We start from the raw sequence: 10,933 nt of genomic DNA, 5'->3' as shown, positions 1-10,933 counted from the left end.
ACGAATGACATTTGTCTGGTGGATTTAAAATAAGGCGGCAAAACACTAAAGTTGTCAACTCTGGTATATTCTAAAATATATTAACACAATGTACAAAAACTAAATACAAACTGTCTTCGGTACCCCAAAACCCCCTTAAGCGTCTTTGACTTGGTAGTACCTCGTCACGATCGGCGAAAACGGCGCTACCATGACCTGAAACTCGGCATCGCTCAAACTCGTTGGTACCTTCCCACTTTCAATAGCCTCATGGGACGGACACACATGTGCACAAAAATACTTGGGCTCCGGGGGCGGCATTTTCTTCCCGCTTTTCAGCTCTTCGTCCCGATACTGCGTCCTCTGCTGCGCCACGAGCGTGTCGTGCACCGCCGCCCCCACACCGCGTTCGCGACACGCCACCTCCACCACCTCCCTCTCCCGATAAACATTCTCCACCACCCCCGCCAACACCTTGTCCGACAACAAATTCGAAAACTCGGTAACGTCAGCCACCGTCCACTGGCAGTGCGAATTTTTGGGGCGCACTTGGGCCAAGGAGGCCCGCACCGAAAACTGGGGGACCTCGCAGTGCTTCACGCTCATGTAAAAAATGTTGTTGTAGTCGACCAGTTGGAGCGACCCGTAGTCGGTGAAGAAGACGTGCACTTGGTTCTGGTCCCACAGGTCCTGGGGCAAGCCCACGATTCGCCCTCGGTAGTAGTTGCCGTCGGTGAAAGCCACACAGGGCATGTCGAGCTGCAGGTTGTCGGTGGGCATTTTGTACTTGTTGCGATTGAGGTAGTAGTACTGGAAGAGGTGCTTCTGGAAGATTTCGAGCTCCTGGAACTTCACCACGATCCAGAACTTCGAGGGGTCGTAGATGTGGGAGACTTTGAAGTTGATGGGTTGGCCGGGATTGAAGTTGCACTTGGTGAAGCAGGTGGGGATGGGCTTCTGGTCGACGTAGAAGAGGTCGTCCGAACCCATTTCGACTTAAACGAGTTTAAATAGTTGAGAAAATAAATCACAATAACCTAAAACGTCAAATTCAAATTAGTGCATAATAGTGCCAACCTAAATACCGACAATCGCCGCAGTATTTTTATTTACATTATTAACACAGCTAAAAATTAAAAATAAGCCCCTATTTCCTCCTGTTGCAACTAAATTAATCACAAAACTTGTCGGTTTTTTTTTTAAACAACATCCACACAAATTTGTCAACAAACCTGAAAACCCGAAAACCACCAAATCGCTAACCCAGATAAGAAAAACACATGGCTTTTACCTGTGATAAGAGATAACTTCGTAAACAGTTGCTTGAACACGTGCCAACCAGCCGCAGCATGTCTCGCCCGGAGCATTTAGCCCCTCCGGAAATCGTAAGTCGCTTCCACTGCACCCCCCAAACCTAACCTCACTTTTTTAGTTCTACAACGAAAATGAGGCCCGAAAATACACCCAAAAGTACGTACAGCCCCCTTTCGCCCTCTTAACTTCACCCAACTCTTTTTAGCTCCCGAATTATGGACATTCAAATGCAAATGAGCGAACGTGCCGTCGAACTGTTGCTTTTACCAGAAGACGAGCCCTGCTTTCTCCTGGATATTGGGTGCGGGTCGGGGCTTAGTGGCAGTGTCCTTGAAGACCAGGGCCACTTTTGGGTGGGAATGGACATATCGACAGCGATGCTAGGTACTGGTTTTATAATAAAAAATGTGACTTTAGTTTTGGTTTTAAGATATCGCGCTTGAGAGAGAAGTGGAGGGCGACGTTCTGCTGACTGACATGGGGCAAGGGTGCCCCTTTAGAGCCGGGACTTTCGACGGGGCTATCAGTATTTCGGCGCTCCAGTGGCTATGCAATGCCGACAAAACCACACACAAGCCGGTTCAAAGACTGTATAAATTTTTCAGTAGTTTGTATGCTTGTTTGGTGCGTTTGTTGTACAAGGGGGCGACTTTGGCTAATTGAGGGGTTTCAGAGTCGGTCTGCGAGGGCTGTGTTTCAGTTTTATCCGGAGAATAGCGAGCAGATGGAGCTGGTTACGGCACAAGCGATGAAGGCGGGGTTTTATGGGGGCGTCGTCGTGGACTACCCGAACTCCACTAAAGCGAAAAAATTTTTCTTGGTGTTGATGACGGGGGGAAATGTGCCTTTACCCAAAGGTTTGGGGAGTGCAGAGGAAACTCAAGGTCAGTTGGTTCACTGTCAGTTGGAAATGGTTAATTTGTCTCCCTAAGGACCCCCAACTGTCACAATTAATAAAAAAAAAAATTGGGTTTTCAGTGGGATTCGAACCGGCGTCACACTAAAATCGACCACATTTTTCAATTTTATATCGACAAAACGTTTCAAACAGACTGTATAAAAGGTGTCTTGATTAATCGTTATCTTATCAACGTAAATAATGCGAAAAAAAAACTTTGTCAGGTGTGGGGTTCGAACCCACGCTCTCTTTCGAGAACCAGAGCTTAAATCTGGCGCCTTAGACCGCTCGGCCAACCTGACTAGTAAAAGAGGACGGGTTATAGCGGTACTTAAACGTACAATATTGCACAACATTCCAAATTTAGAAATTGCGTTTCAAATTTTTTATTTTATCTTTACACGAATAAATAGTGAAAGCTTTTAGGTGTTTCGTATATTTCGAAACGAGAGCAGATCAAAAAAGCTCGAGGAAAGCCGCTGAAGAAGAGCCGGGATTGGATCTTGGAAAAAAAAGAACGCAGGAGAAGACAAATGAAGGACGTTAGGGCCGATTCTAAGTACACAGGGCGCAAACGAAGCGGCAGATTTTGATAAAAATAGACCTTATTATTTAATTTTATTTTTACTAATTAATAAAAAGTTTTGTTTATTTTCGTAGCCATATTTTTCCAAAACACAAAAAATTGATTTAATTTAACCACAAGACACAAAAATAGTAATACTGGATGTGGGTGTACACGAACGATTTATTTTAGTTGCGTCTGAAGCAAAAAAAGTTGGACGGGCCTGTCCGGGATTTGAACCCGGGACCTCTCGCACCCGAAGCGAGAATCATACCCCTAGACCAACAGGCCGTTGATACATGACTCGTACAGAGAGGAAATTATGGTACATGCTTTCGTCCGTTACTCCTCAACCGCCAAATACACAAAAACACTTCGAATAACCCGGCAGCCGCCTCGTCCAACCCTCTTGTTACCATTCCACCCGTGACTCCAGCAACCAAAATCTAGTAATTTTTTATTTGAAACTGTCCCCATCCGGGTTTACATAACCTCGCTTTTTATTGATCTCAAAACAGCCAAAACATCGTCTCCGAAACAAAAATCCTGACATGGACCCCCCGCAACGCGAACACGACATCTTCAAAGACACCCCGGTTCGGCTTTTAGGTAAACTATGACTTATTGTAGTTAGTTTGGTTGATTTTGGGGCTGCAGGTTACGCCAACGAAGTCGGAGAAGCGCTGCGGGGCTTCATTGGGACCAAATGGGTGCGCTTCTCCTACCAAGTCGCTACGCTGTACGTGGTGGCAGACACCCTCGACAAAACGGCGAAATCCCTATCTGTATACTTTTGACTGTCTTTTGACTTTTGAGTGACGATTTAGTTTTAGAGGGGCAAAGACACCGTGACGAAAACGGTGTTCGTGACTACGGATACTCTGATTTGGCAGATGTTGGCTTCGGTGATCATTCCAGGCTTCACGATTAATCGTGTGTGCGCTTTCACTGACTATGTGTTAATTAGGACGAAAATGCCTGTGACTAATAGGATGGTCGTGGTCACAGGTGCTGGTTTAGCTGTGATACCTTTCATTATTAAACCCATTGATAGACTAGTGGATTATTTGCTCGATCGTAGTTTTCGAAAGTTGCAACCTTAGTACTACAGAGTCATTGAGGGATTTAACATTCCTTAGTTGTTTAGAGTGCCAAAGAGCTAGTATTCGTAGTACGACGGTTTAGTGCGATAGCCCCTTGTTAGTGATTGTTGTGACGTGTGGCACCCCTGTTTAGTGCAAACAGTTGGTAATGTTATTGTTGATTTGTTATTAATAAAATTTCGTAGGCACTTTGTAGTTATTGTTAGAGTTTGAATATGTCGAGGGCTAAAATAATCGAGCTGGACGATACCAACACTTGTGAAATGTAAATCCAAGAAATTTTTTTGAAAGTGAGGTTATGTTTACTTTGTGTCGTAGATGCGATAACGCTCTAGCCAAGTACACCTGCCCCAAATGCCAAATCCGCTACTGCTCACTAACATGCTACCAATCCGAAAAACACCTCCAGTGTTCAGAAGAATTCTACAAAAGTTGCATCGAAGACGAACTCGCCCATGAAACCAACGAAGAATCCAGGCGGAAAATGCTGGACATTTTGAAACGGAACCACCTGGAGAATAACGTGGACGATAGTGAGCTGGACTCGGACGACGAGGAGGTGGCGGACATCGCGGACCGCCTGGCCGGGGTGGATTTAGACGACGCCGACCAAGTCTGGGACAAGCTCACCCAAGACGAGCAACAAGAGTTCATCGCGTTCTTAAAGTACCCCCCGACTGTCTAAACCCCAATAAATTAATAATCGTCCCATTCTAGGTCTGAAGACGTCACCAAGTTGATACCAAGTTGGACCCCTTGGTGGTCACACTCTTCCAAAAACGTGGAAGACGTGCAGACGTCCAGCGAGTACAAAAAAGAGTGCCCCCAGCTCTTAAAAATCAAAAGTTTTCACGAAATTTCGGTAAGTAGTGACTGGGAAAATTGGGGTGTTTGAAGTTGGTGTTGCAGAAAAAGAAACCGGCGAATTGCGTCAAATACAATTTGATTAACGTGGTGGCTGCTTATGCGTTCGCTACGCGGTATTTTAACGGCGAGCACCACGATTTTTGCAAGGAGGTTATAACGTGCGTGGTGGCGATTTCCTTGTGCTTGAAAATAAACCAGAATTTCGAGGACTTCGAGACTGCTGTGAAGTCAGTGGAGTTCCAGTGCACCGAGGTACGTGTAAATGGGGGCTCAGTGTTCAACTAATCCCTGAATTTTTGAGGTTAGTTGGCCACGCGCTGTCACTCGAAAAGCGCCACCTAGTGACAAATCTAGTGATTTTCGTTCCAGAGCGACTGGATCGTCGCGGACTCGGAAAATTTCAAGCTCCTCAGGGACGACCTCGACAAAATCCTCAAAGGGCCGGGTACAAGCGAGCCCAATTTCTACACCTTATGCGCCCTTTCGGACCTCCACACCCTTTTGAGCTCGTCGCTCATAAATAAAGACCACAAGACCTCCTTCAGCAAGAACTTCCCCAACGACCACTTCCCCGAGGTCAAACTAGAGTCAAAAAACAAAATCAAGAGCTGTCTCAAAAAAGTTGAGTATCTTCTATCGTTTGCCAAAGATCATACAATGTAGGTTCAATTTTTGTGGATAATTTGTGGTACAAAGTCCGGTTTGATTGCTTTGGAGAGCGACTCGGCATACATATCCAATCTTTGCGTCATCTGTACAAAAAAATTATTGTAAAAATTAATGTGACTGAAGTGGTGTTATTACCTGAAAGTTCCAGTGATCCCTGATTTGCCGGCAGAGGTTTAGGTCGAGCTCGGCGATGAGGAGGCCGGTTCTGGTCCGGGATAAACCCTAAAATTTGTTGTTAAGTGTGGATTTAGAAAAAATTGTGTGTGTATACCGTGGAGCGGGAGCCATCGGGTGCGGCAATGTAGCTAGCGCCGTAAAAGTAACCAAAGTCTTTATGGGCGGGTTTACCATCCCCGGAGGTGAATTCAGTCTCAAAGACTTCAGTCCCGACTCGGTTTATCGCACAAGTGAAATAACTATTAGCGATAGCGGCATTTCGGGCTTCAATCCCCCATAAGGGTTCACTCAGCGTGCCGACTGTAGCAGACGGATTAAAAACAATTTCGGCCCCGTTCACCCCAAACATAAGCCAGTTGAGAGGGTGGTGACGCCCGTAGCAAATATTAACACCAATTTTACCAAATTCGGTCTACAACACCCCCAAATAACCAAATTTCAACCCATTTAATAAATAATTACTTGAAAAACGGGATGCCCAGTGTTGCCTTCAACATAATAAGTCGATTCATTAAAATCCCCAACTCTAGGTATATGGTTTTTGCGGTGCTTCCCCAAATAGTCGCCATAATTATCTATAACCACCGCCGTGTTCCAAATCGTGTGACCATGAACATCATCACGTTCCAAAATCGGCGAAATTATAACCATATTGTAACGTCTAGCGAGTTCTTTCAAGAAGGCTGTGGTGGGACCGTCTTCAGCACTCTCCGCGTACTCGCACCACGGGTACTTCTCCCGAGTACAGAAAGCAAAAGGCATATCTAAAAAAATACGTCGTATTGAAACGTCTTTCCAACGTGTTTGTGACGTGTTTACTCCACGCCTCCTGCAAACAAAACACGTTGACCCCTCCAGTGGCGGCCGTGTCGATCGCTTTTTCGGCAAGCTTGAATAAAGCATTTCTCTGGTCTTTGATTGGCGAATTCGGGGGCAGAGGAAGCTTGTTTTGGAAAATACCCACCCGGACTACTCTCGGAGCCCTGAGTTGCTCCTGGGCGCTGTCGAAGCGGCACGACACCAACTCTAGGTCATAGTCGCGGGCTTTAGTCTCAGCGTCAGGTAAGTGCAGTTGGCTTTATTTACAAAAGAGACATAAAAGAGACAAAAGTTGGATTAAGTAATTAATCTTACGTCGTGTGAGTGCCGTACAGCACGTTTCGGATTTGCTGGTGGTCTTCAGGGGGCAGTTTCGACAGGATTTTTTCGACGCTCTCGAACTGTTGCTGGGACGACATTTTGTGCTGTTTTATAAATAGGATTGAGTGTGTTTATCGTGGTCAAGGACGAAACGCACTCGGTTTGTTTATTGTATGAGTTGCTTTATTCGTGCTTGTTTACCTATTTGGAGGATTTTCGTCGTTTCAGATATTTCTTTTGTAGTAAATTGTTACTAAAAAAGAAATAGCTGGAAAGGTGGAGACAGTCGGCGCTTGATGGACACTAATAAAGAAGGATGTGGGATAGTTTCAAAATCGGGTTTGTTTTCTTCTGAATTCTTGTATTTTGAGTTAGAATTCGTTTGAAAATGTACCTGATGGTGAAACGTTATCGGGGCTGGAAACAAGAAAGAGCGATTTTTGAAATGTTTATTAAACCATTGCCAAGTGTAGTGTTGTTTTATTTTAGATATTCTTTCAACCATGGTTATACGCATTCCAAATTTACCTGCAATCCCCAGTTTGTCATTCATTTTTAAATTCGCTAAATTTAAGCTGCTATTTTTTTTTTTAAACGAATTTAGTCGTCTTTCTGCTGTAATAAATTTCGCTAGCACTATTTTTTTATATAAAAGTAATCACTAAATGGAGGCGGGTGAGTGGGCGGGGTTTACGATATGTTCCTTGGAGTGGGAGTGGTAACTGATAGATATAAGGCTGTAAAAAAACGCTAATCGTAGTTACAAGAGCTAACCCCACCCACCCACCCACTATTGTCTTAGAGATATGTGACGTGCAAAATCAGTCTTATCTTGACAAGTACTAGCACCGCCCACCCTCCATCTTCTCATTCTAGAGACTAATCTTATTTCTGTATAAGATCCACTTTTCATTCAGTGCAGATAAAATTGATCACCGAAATGGAGGCGGGTGGGTGGGCGGGGTTTACAATATGTTCCTTGGAGTGGGAGTGGTAACTGACAGAAATAAGGCTGTAAAAAAGCGCTAATCGTAGTTACAAGAGCTAGCCCCACCCACCCACCCTCTATTTTCTTAGAAGTATGTGATTTGCCAAAGTCAGTCTTATCTTAACAAGCACTAACCCCGCCCACCCTCCATCTTCTCATTCTAGAGACTAATCTTATTTCTGTATAAGATCCACTTTTCATTCGGTGCAGATAAAATTGATCACCGAAATGGAGGCGAATGGGTGGGCGGGGTTTGCAATATGTTCCTTGGAGTGGGAGTGGTAACTAATAGAAATAAGGCTGTAAAAAAGCGCTAATCGTAGTTACAAGAGCTAGCCCCACCCACCCACCCTCTATTTTCTTAGAGGTATGTGACTTGCAAAACCAGTCTTATCTTGGCAAGTACTAGCCCCACCCACCCTCCCTTTTCTCATTTTAGCGCCCACCCTTACCCATTTCATTGCAATTACTACTCTTAATATTGTTCAGTCTTATCGTTGCAAGTATTAGCCCCACCCACCCACCCCTATTTTCTTAGAGATGTGACTTGCAAAATCAGCTTGATCTAAACAGGTACTAGCTCCGCCCACCCTCCCTTTTCTCATTCTAGCGACTAATTTTATTTCTGCATAAGATCCACCTTTCATTCAGAGCAGATAAAATTTATCACCGAAATGGAGACGGGTGGGTGGGCGGGGTTAGTTTTATTTTCTTCTGTAGAGTGGGAGTGATAAATAATATAATATACAATTTTGAAGATTTCATAAAAAAATTGAATTCTAAGAGAAAACAGGGAAAAAAGAGAGTGGGGGTGCGGGATAGAAGTCAAAAGAGAAAAATAGAGGTATCCAGAGAAAGGGGAAAAAGATAGAGTAAGTAGCACAAAGAAAGGAGTAATAGGGGAAGAAACAAAAACAAGGGAAAAAACATTGAAAGTGGAAATGACAGCCGGAAAAAGGGGAAAAAGAAGGAGAAAAAAAGATAAAACGTAGAGAAAATAATAGGGGGAAGAGAGGAGTAACACGAGGATGTGGTAAAGAGTGAAAAAAAAACAAAAGGAAAAATAACTAACAATCGCGGTAAAGACGAGAGAAAGCCGAGAGAATGTAAATAGAAAAGAGAGGAAAGAAACTCTGGGGGAAGAGGAGAAAGAGTGTGAAAGAGAAAGCCAGAAAATATAGAGAGGTGGAAAAACTAGACAAGAGGTGGGGGTATGGGTGAGAAATTGACAAAAGTGTACATAGAGAATGGTGGAGAGGTGTAGAATGAAAGGGCTAGAAAGAAAAACTCAATAGGGGTAAGAGAAGAGTAAGTAAGTAAGTAAGTAAGTAAGTAAGTAAGTAAGTAAGTAAGTATTTATTAATGACCGTTAGGGTACATAAGTCAAGTCAGATGAAATTACAATATAAAGAGTTTAAAATTATACAATTTACAAGATAATTCAAATCGAATGGTAAAAACTACACAGGACATCGCTACAATTTAAAAATTCATCGAGAGAGTAAAATGCGTTTTTTAATAAAAAATTTCTTATAGTACGGCTAAATTGCGAAAAAGGTAAGTTAGCAATACGTTTCGGTAATTTATTGAATAATTTGGGCCCATAATAATTGATGGCATTTCTACTTCTACCTACACGATAGAATTCGGTGTAAATGCTATGGGTAGATCTCGTGATTAATGACATATTTGTGAGATTATTATAAGTGGTGAGATTAGACTTCACATATAATAAAGCATATAAAATATAAAGACAGGGCACGGTGAGAATACTTTTTTCTTTAAAATAATTTTTAACACAAGCTCTGTAAGATAGACCTCCAATAATTCGAACTACTCGGCGCTGCAATTTAAAAACGGTTTTTAAATGACTGCTGTGGCCCCAGGTTATAATGGCATAGCTAAAAATACTTTGAAATAAAGAGTAGTATATCATCATAAGGATCTGCTCACTAACCTCATATTGCAAATTCCTAATAAGAAAAGTTGACTTGGACAATTTTTTACAGATATCAATGACGTGATTATCCCAGCATAATTTCGGGTCCAGTGTCACACCAAGAAATTTGACACACCTCGGATTGTCAATCTCAGAAATGTAACGAAGGGAAAACACCATTTTTTGAGTTTTCAGTACATTAAGCGTTAATCTGTTTGAAGTAAACCATTCACTAGCAGCATTAATATCTTGTTCCATCCTGTCCAAGAGAGACGGGATGTCTGAGTCCACACTATAGCAAGTAGTGTCATCCGCAAAAAGTATGATTTTATTGTCTAGATGTTTAGCCAAGTCGTTAATGTATAACAAAAAGAGCAACGGACCTAAAATCGAGCCTTGTGGCACTCCTATGTTAACTATTGTCATTTCAGAGTATACATTATTAAACAGAACAGTAGAAGGAGAGACAAAGAAAACGAAAAAAGCAGGAAACGGGAACAGAAAGAGAAAATAAGAAGGGGGAAGTGAGGAGTAACAAGAAGATAACCAAGAATTTGCAAAGATAGAGTAAAAGAGAATTGAAGAAAGCGGAAAGAGAGAGGACGGTAAAACGCATGGGTTAAATTTAAGTAATGGGAGGAAAAGCAGAGAATGGGCAGGGAGAGAAAAAGAAGAGTGAATAAGAGAACAAAAGTAAAAAAACGGAAAAGAAGAGACAAAGAGAGAGGCGAAGAAAAGAGAAAACTGGGGGAGTATAGAGGGAGAAATGATGAAGGAAAGAGTGAGCGAAGAAGAGAAAAAGTGAGAAAGGGTCGGAACATAATATAGCGATAGAGAGAATGGAAAAAAGTGGGGAAACAAATTGAGAGAACGCCACACATACAAGCGTAATGACTTATATGAAGGCACAAAAAAAAGGGTAGGGAGAAGAGACGAATAACAGGAGGAGAAACAAAGTGAAAGGAAAAGAAACAATAAAAGCGAGAAAAGATGGGAGGAAGTAAGGGAAAGAGACGAGAAGAAGAGCGAGAAATGAAAGGTACAAAAGAAGGAACAGAAAGAGCAAATAAGAATGAGGCAGGGAGGAGTAATAGGAGGAAACGCAAGAAGTATTGGCAAAGAGAGCGAAGGAATTATAAAAACGGGAAAACAGGAGTAACAGGGAAAAGCAGAACGGACACGAGAGAAGTGGATAAGGGAAGAGGGAAAAAAGAACAGAAGAGAAAGGATGAAAATAGGGGAAAAGAGGGGATGAAAAGAGGGAAAGTCGGAGGAGAAGGAAAAAGGAGAAAAA

The 10,933-nt window shown here is 42.8% G+C and overlaps 5 protein-coding genes and 1 non-coding gene across 6 annotated transcripts; 3 read left to right on the top strand and 3 right to left on the bottom strand.

The window, feature by feature from the left end:
* Positions 1-64: 64 nt before the first annotated feature.
* On the bottom strand, positions 65-1,190 carry LOC135140638 (tudor domain-containing protein 5-like). Its single transcript, XM_064071276.1, has 2 exons — positions 1,065-1,190; positions 65-1,016 (listed from the first exon to the last, which is right to left on the bottom strand). Exon 2 carries the CDS (start codon positions 967-969, stop codon positions 136-138), a length of 834 nt encoding a protein of 277 aa, XP_063927346.1. The 5' UTR covers positions 970-1,016; positions 1,065-1,190; the 3' UTR covers positions 65-135.
* A 24-nt stretch (positions 1,191-1,214) lies between these two features.
* LOC135140639 (probable 18S rRNA (guanine-N(7))-methyltransferase) lies at positions 1,215-2,842 on the top strand. Its single transcript, XM_064071277.1, has 6 exons — positions 1,215-1,364; positions 1,412-1,449; positions 1,499-1,677; positions 1,724-1,917; positions 1,967-2,177; positions 2,618-2,842. The coding sequence occupies exons 1-6, from the start codon at positions 1,329-1,331 to the stop codon at positions 2,782-2,784; spliced, it is 825 nt and encodes a 274-aa protein (XP_063927347.1). The 5' UTR covers positions 1,215-1,328; the 3' UTR covers positions 2,785-2,842.
* A 133-nt stretch (positions 2,843-2,975) lies between these two features.
* Trnap-cgg (transfer RNA proline (anticodon CGG)) lies at positions 2,976-3,047 on the bottom strand. Its single transcript has one exon. It is a non-coding gene; the product is annotated as a tRNA-Pro (tRNA).
* Positions 3,048-3,093: 46 nt separating this feature from the next.
* On the top strand, positions 3,094-4,047 carry LOC135140640 (mitochondrial fission process protein 1). Its single transcript, XM_064071278.1, has 3 exons — positions 3,094-3,365; positions 3,414-3,541; positions 3,590-4,047. The coding sequence occupies exons 1-3, from the start codon at positions 3,308-3,310 to the stop codon at positions 3,857-3,859; spliced, it is 456 nt and encodes a 151-aa protein (XP_063927348.1). The 5' UTR covers positions 3,094-3,307; the 3' UTR covers positions 3,860-4,047.
* Positions 4,033-5,512, top strand: LOC135140637 (zinc finger HIT domain-containing protein 2). The gene is made up of 5 exons (XM_064071275.1): positions 4,033-4,124; positions 4,178-4,525; positions 4,577-4,721; positions 4,769-4,978; positions 5,096-5,512. The coding sequence occupies exons 1-5, from the start codon at positions 4,075-4,077 to the stop codon at positions 5,387-5,389; spliced, it is 1,047 nt and encodes a 348-aa protein (XP_063927345.1). The 5' UTR covers positions 4,033-4,074; the 3' UTR covers positions 5,390-5,512.
* Positions 5,336-6,927, bottom strand: LOC135140636 (beta-ureidopropionase). Its single transcript, XM_064071274.1, has 6 exons — positions 6,707-6,927; positions 6,392-6,648; positions 6,035-6,336; positions 5,667-5,984; positions 5,531-5,617; positions 5,336-5,478 (listed from the first exon to the last, which is right to left on the bottom strand). Exons 1-6 carry the CDS (start codon positions 6,808-6,810, stop codon positions 5,392-5,394), a joined length of 1,155 nt encoding a protein of 384 aa, XP_063927344.1. The 5' UTR covers positions 6,811-6,927; the 3' UTR covers positions 5,336-5,391.
* Between the last annotated feature and the right edge of the window lie 4,006 nt (positions 6,928-10,933).

This window comes from Zophobas morio, unplaced genomic scaffold (genome assembly GCF_036711695.1).
Source record: "Zophobas morio isolate AGI-343-1 ecotype UQ-CSIRO unplaced genomic scaffold, CSIRO_AGI_Zmor_V1 ptg000040l, whole genome shotgun sequence".
Taxonomy (NCBI): Eukaryota; Metazoa; Arthropoda; class Insecta; order Coleoptera; family Tenebrionidae; genus Zophobas; species Zophobas morio.
Note: the sequence above shows the minus strand (reverse complement) of the source record. Positions and strands in the feature narration are given on the sequence as shown.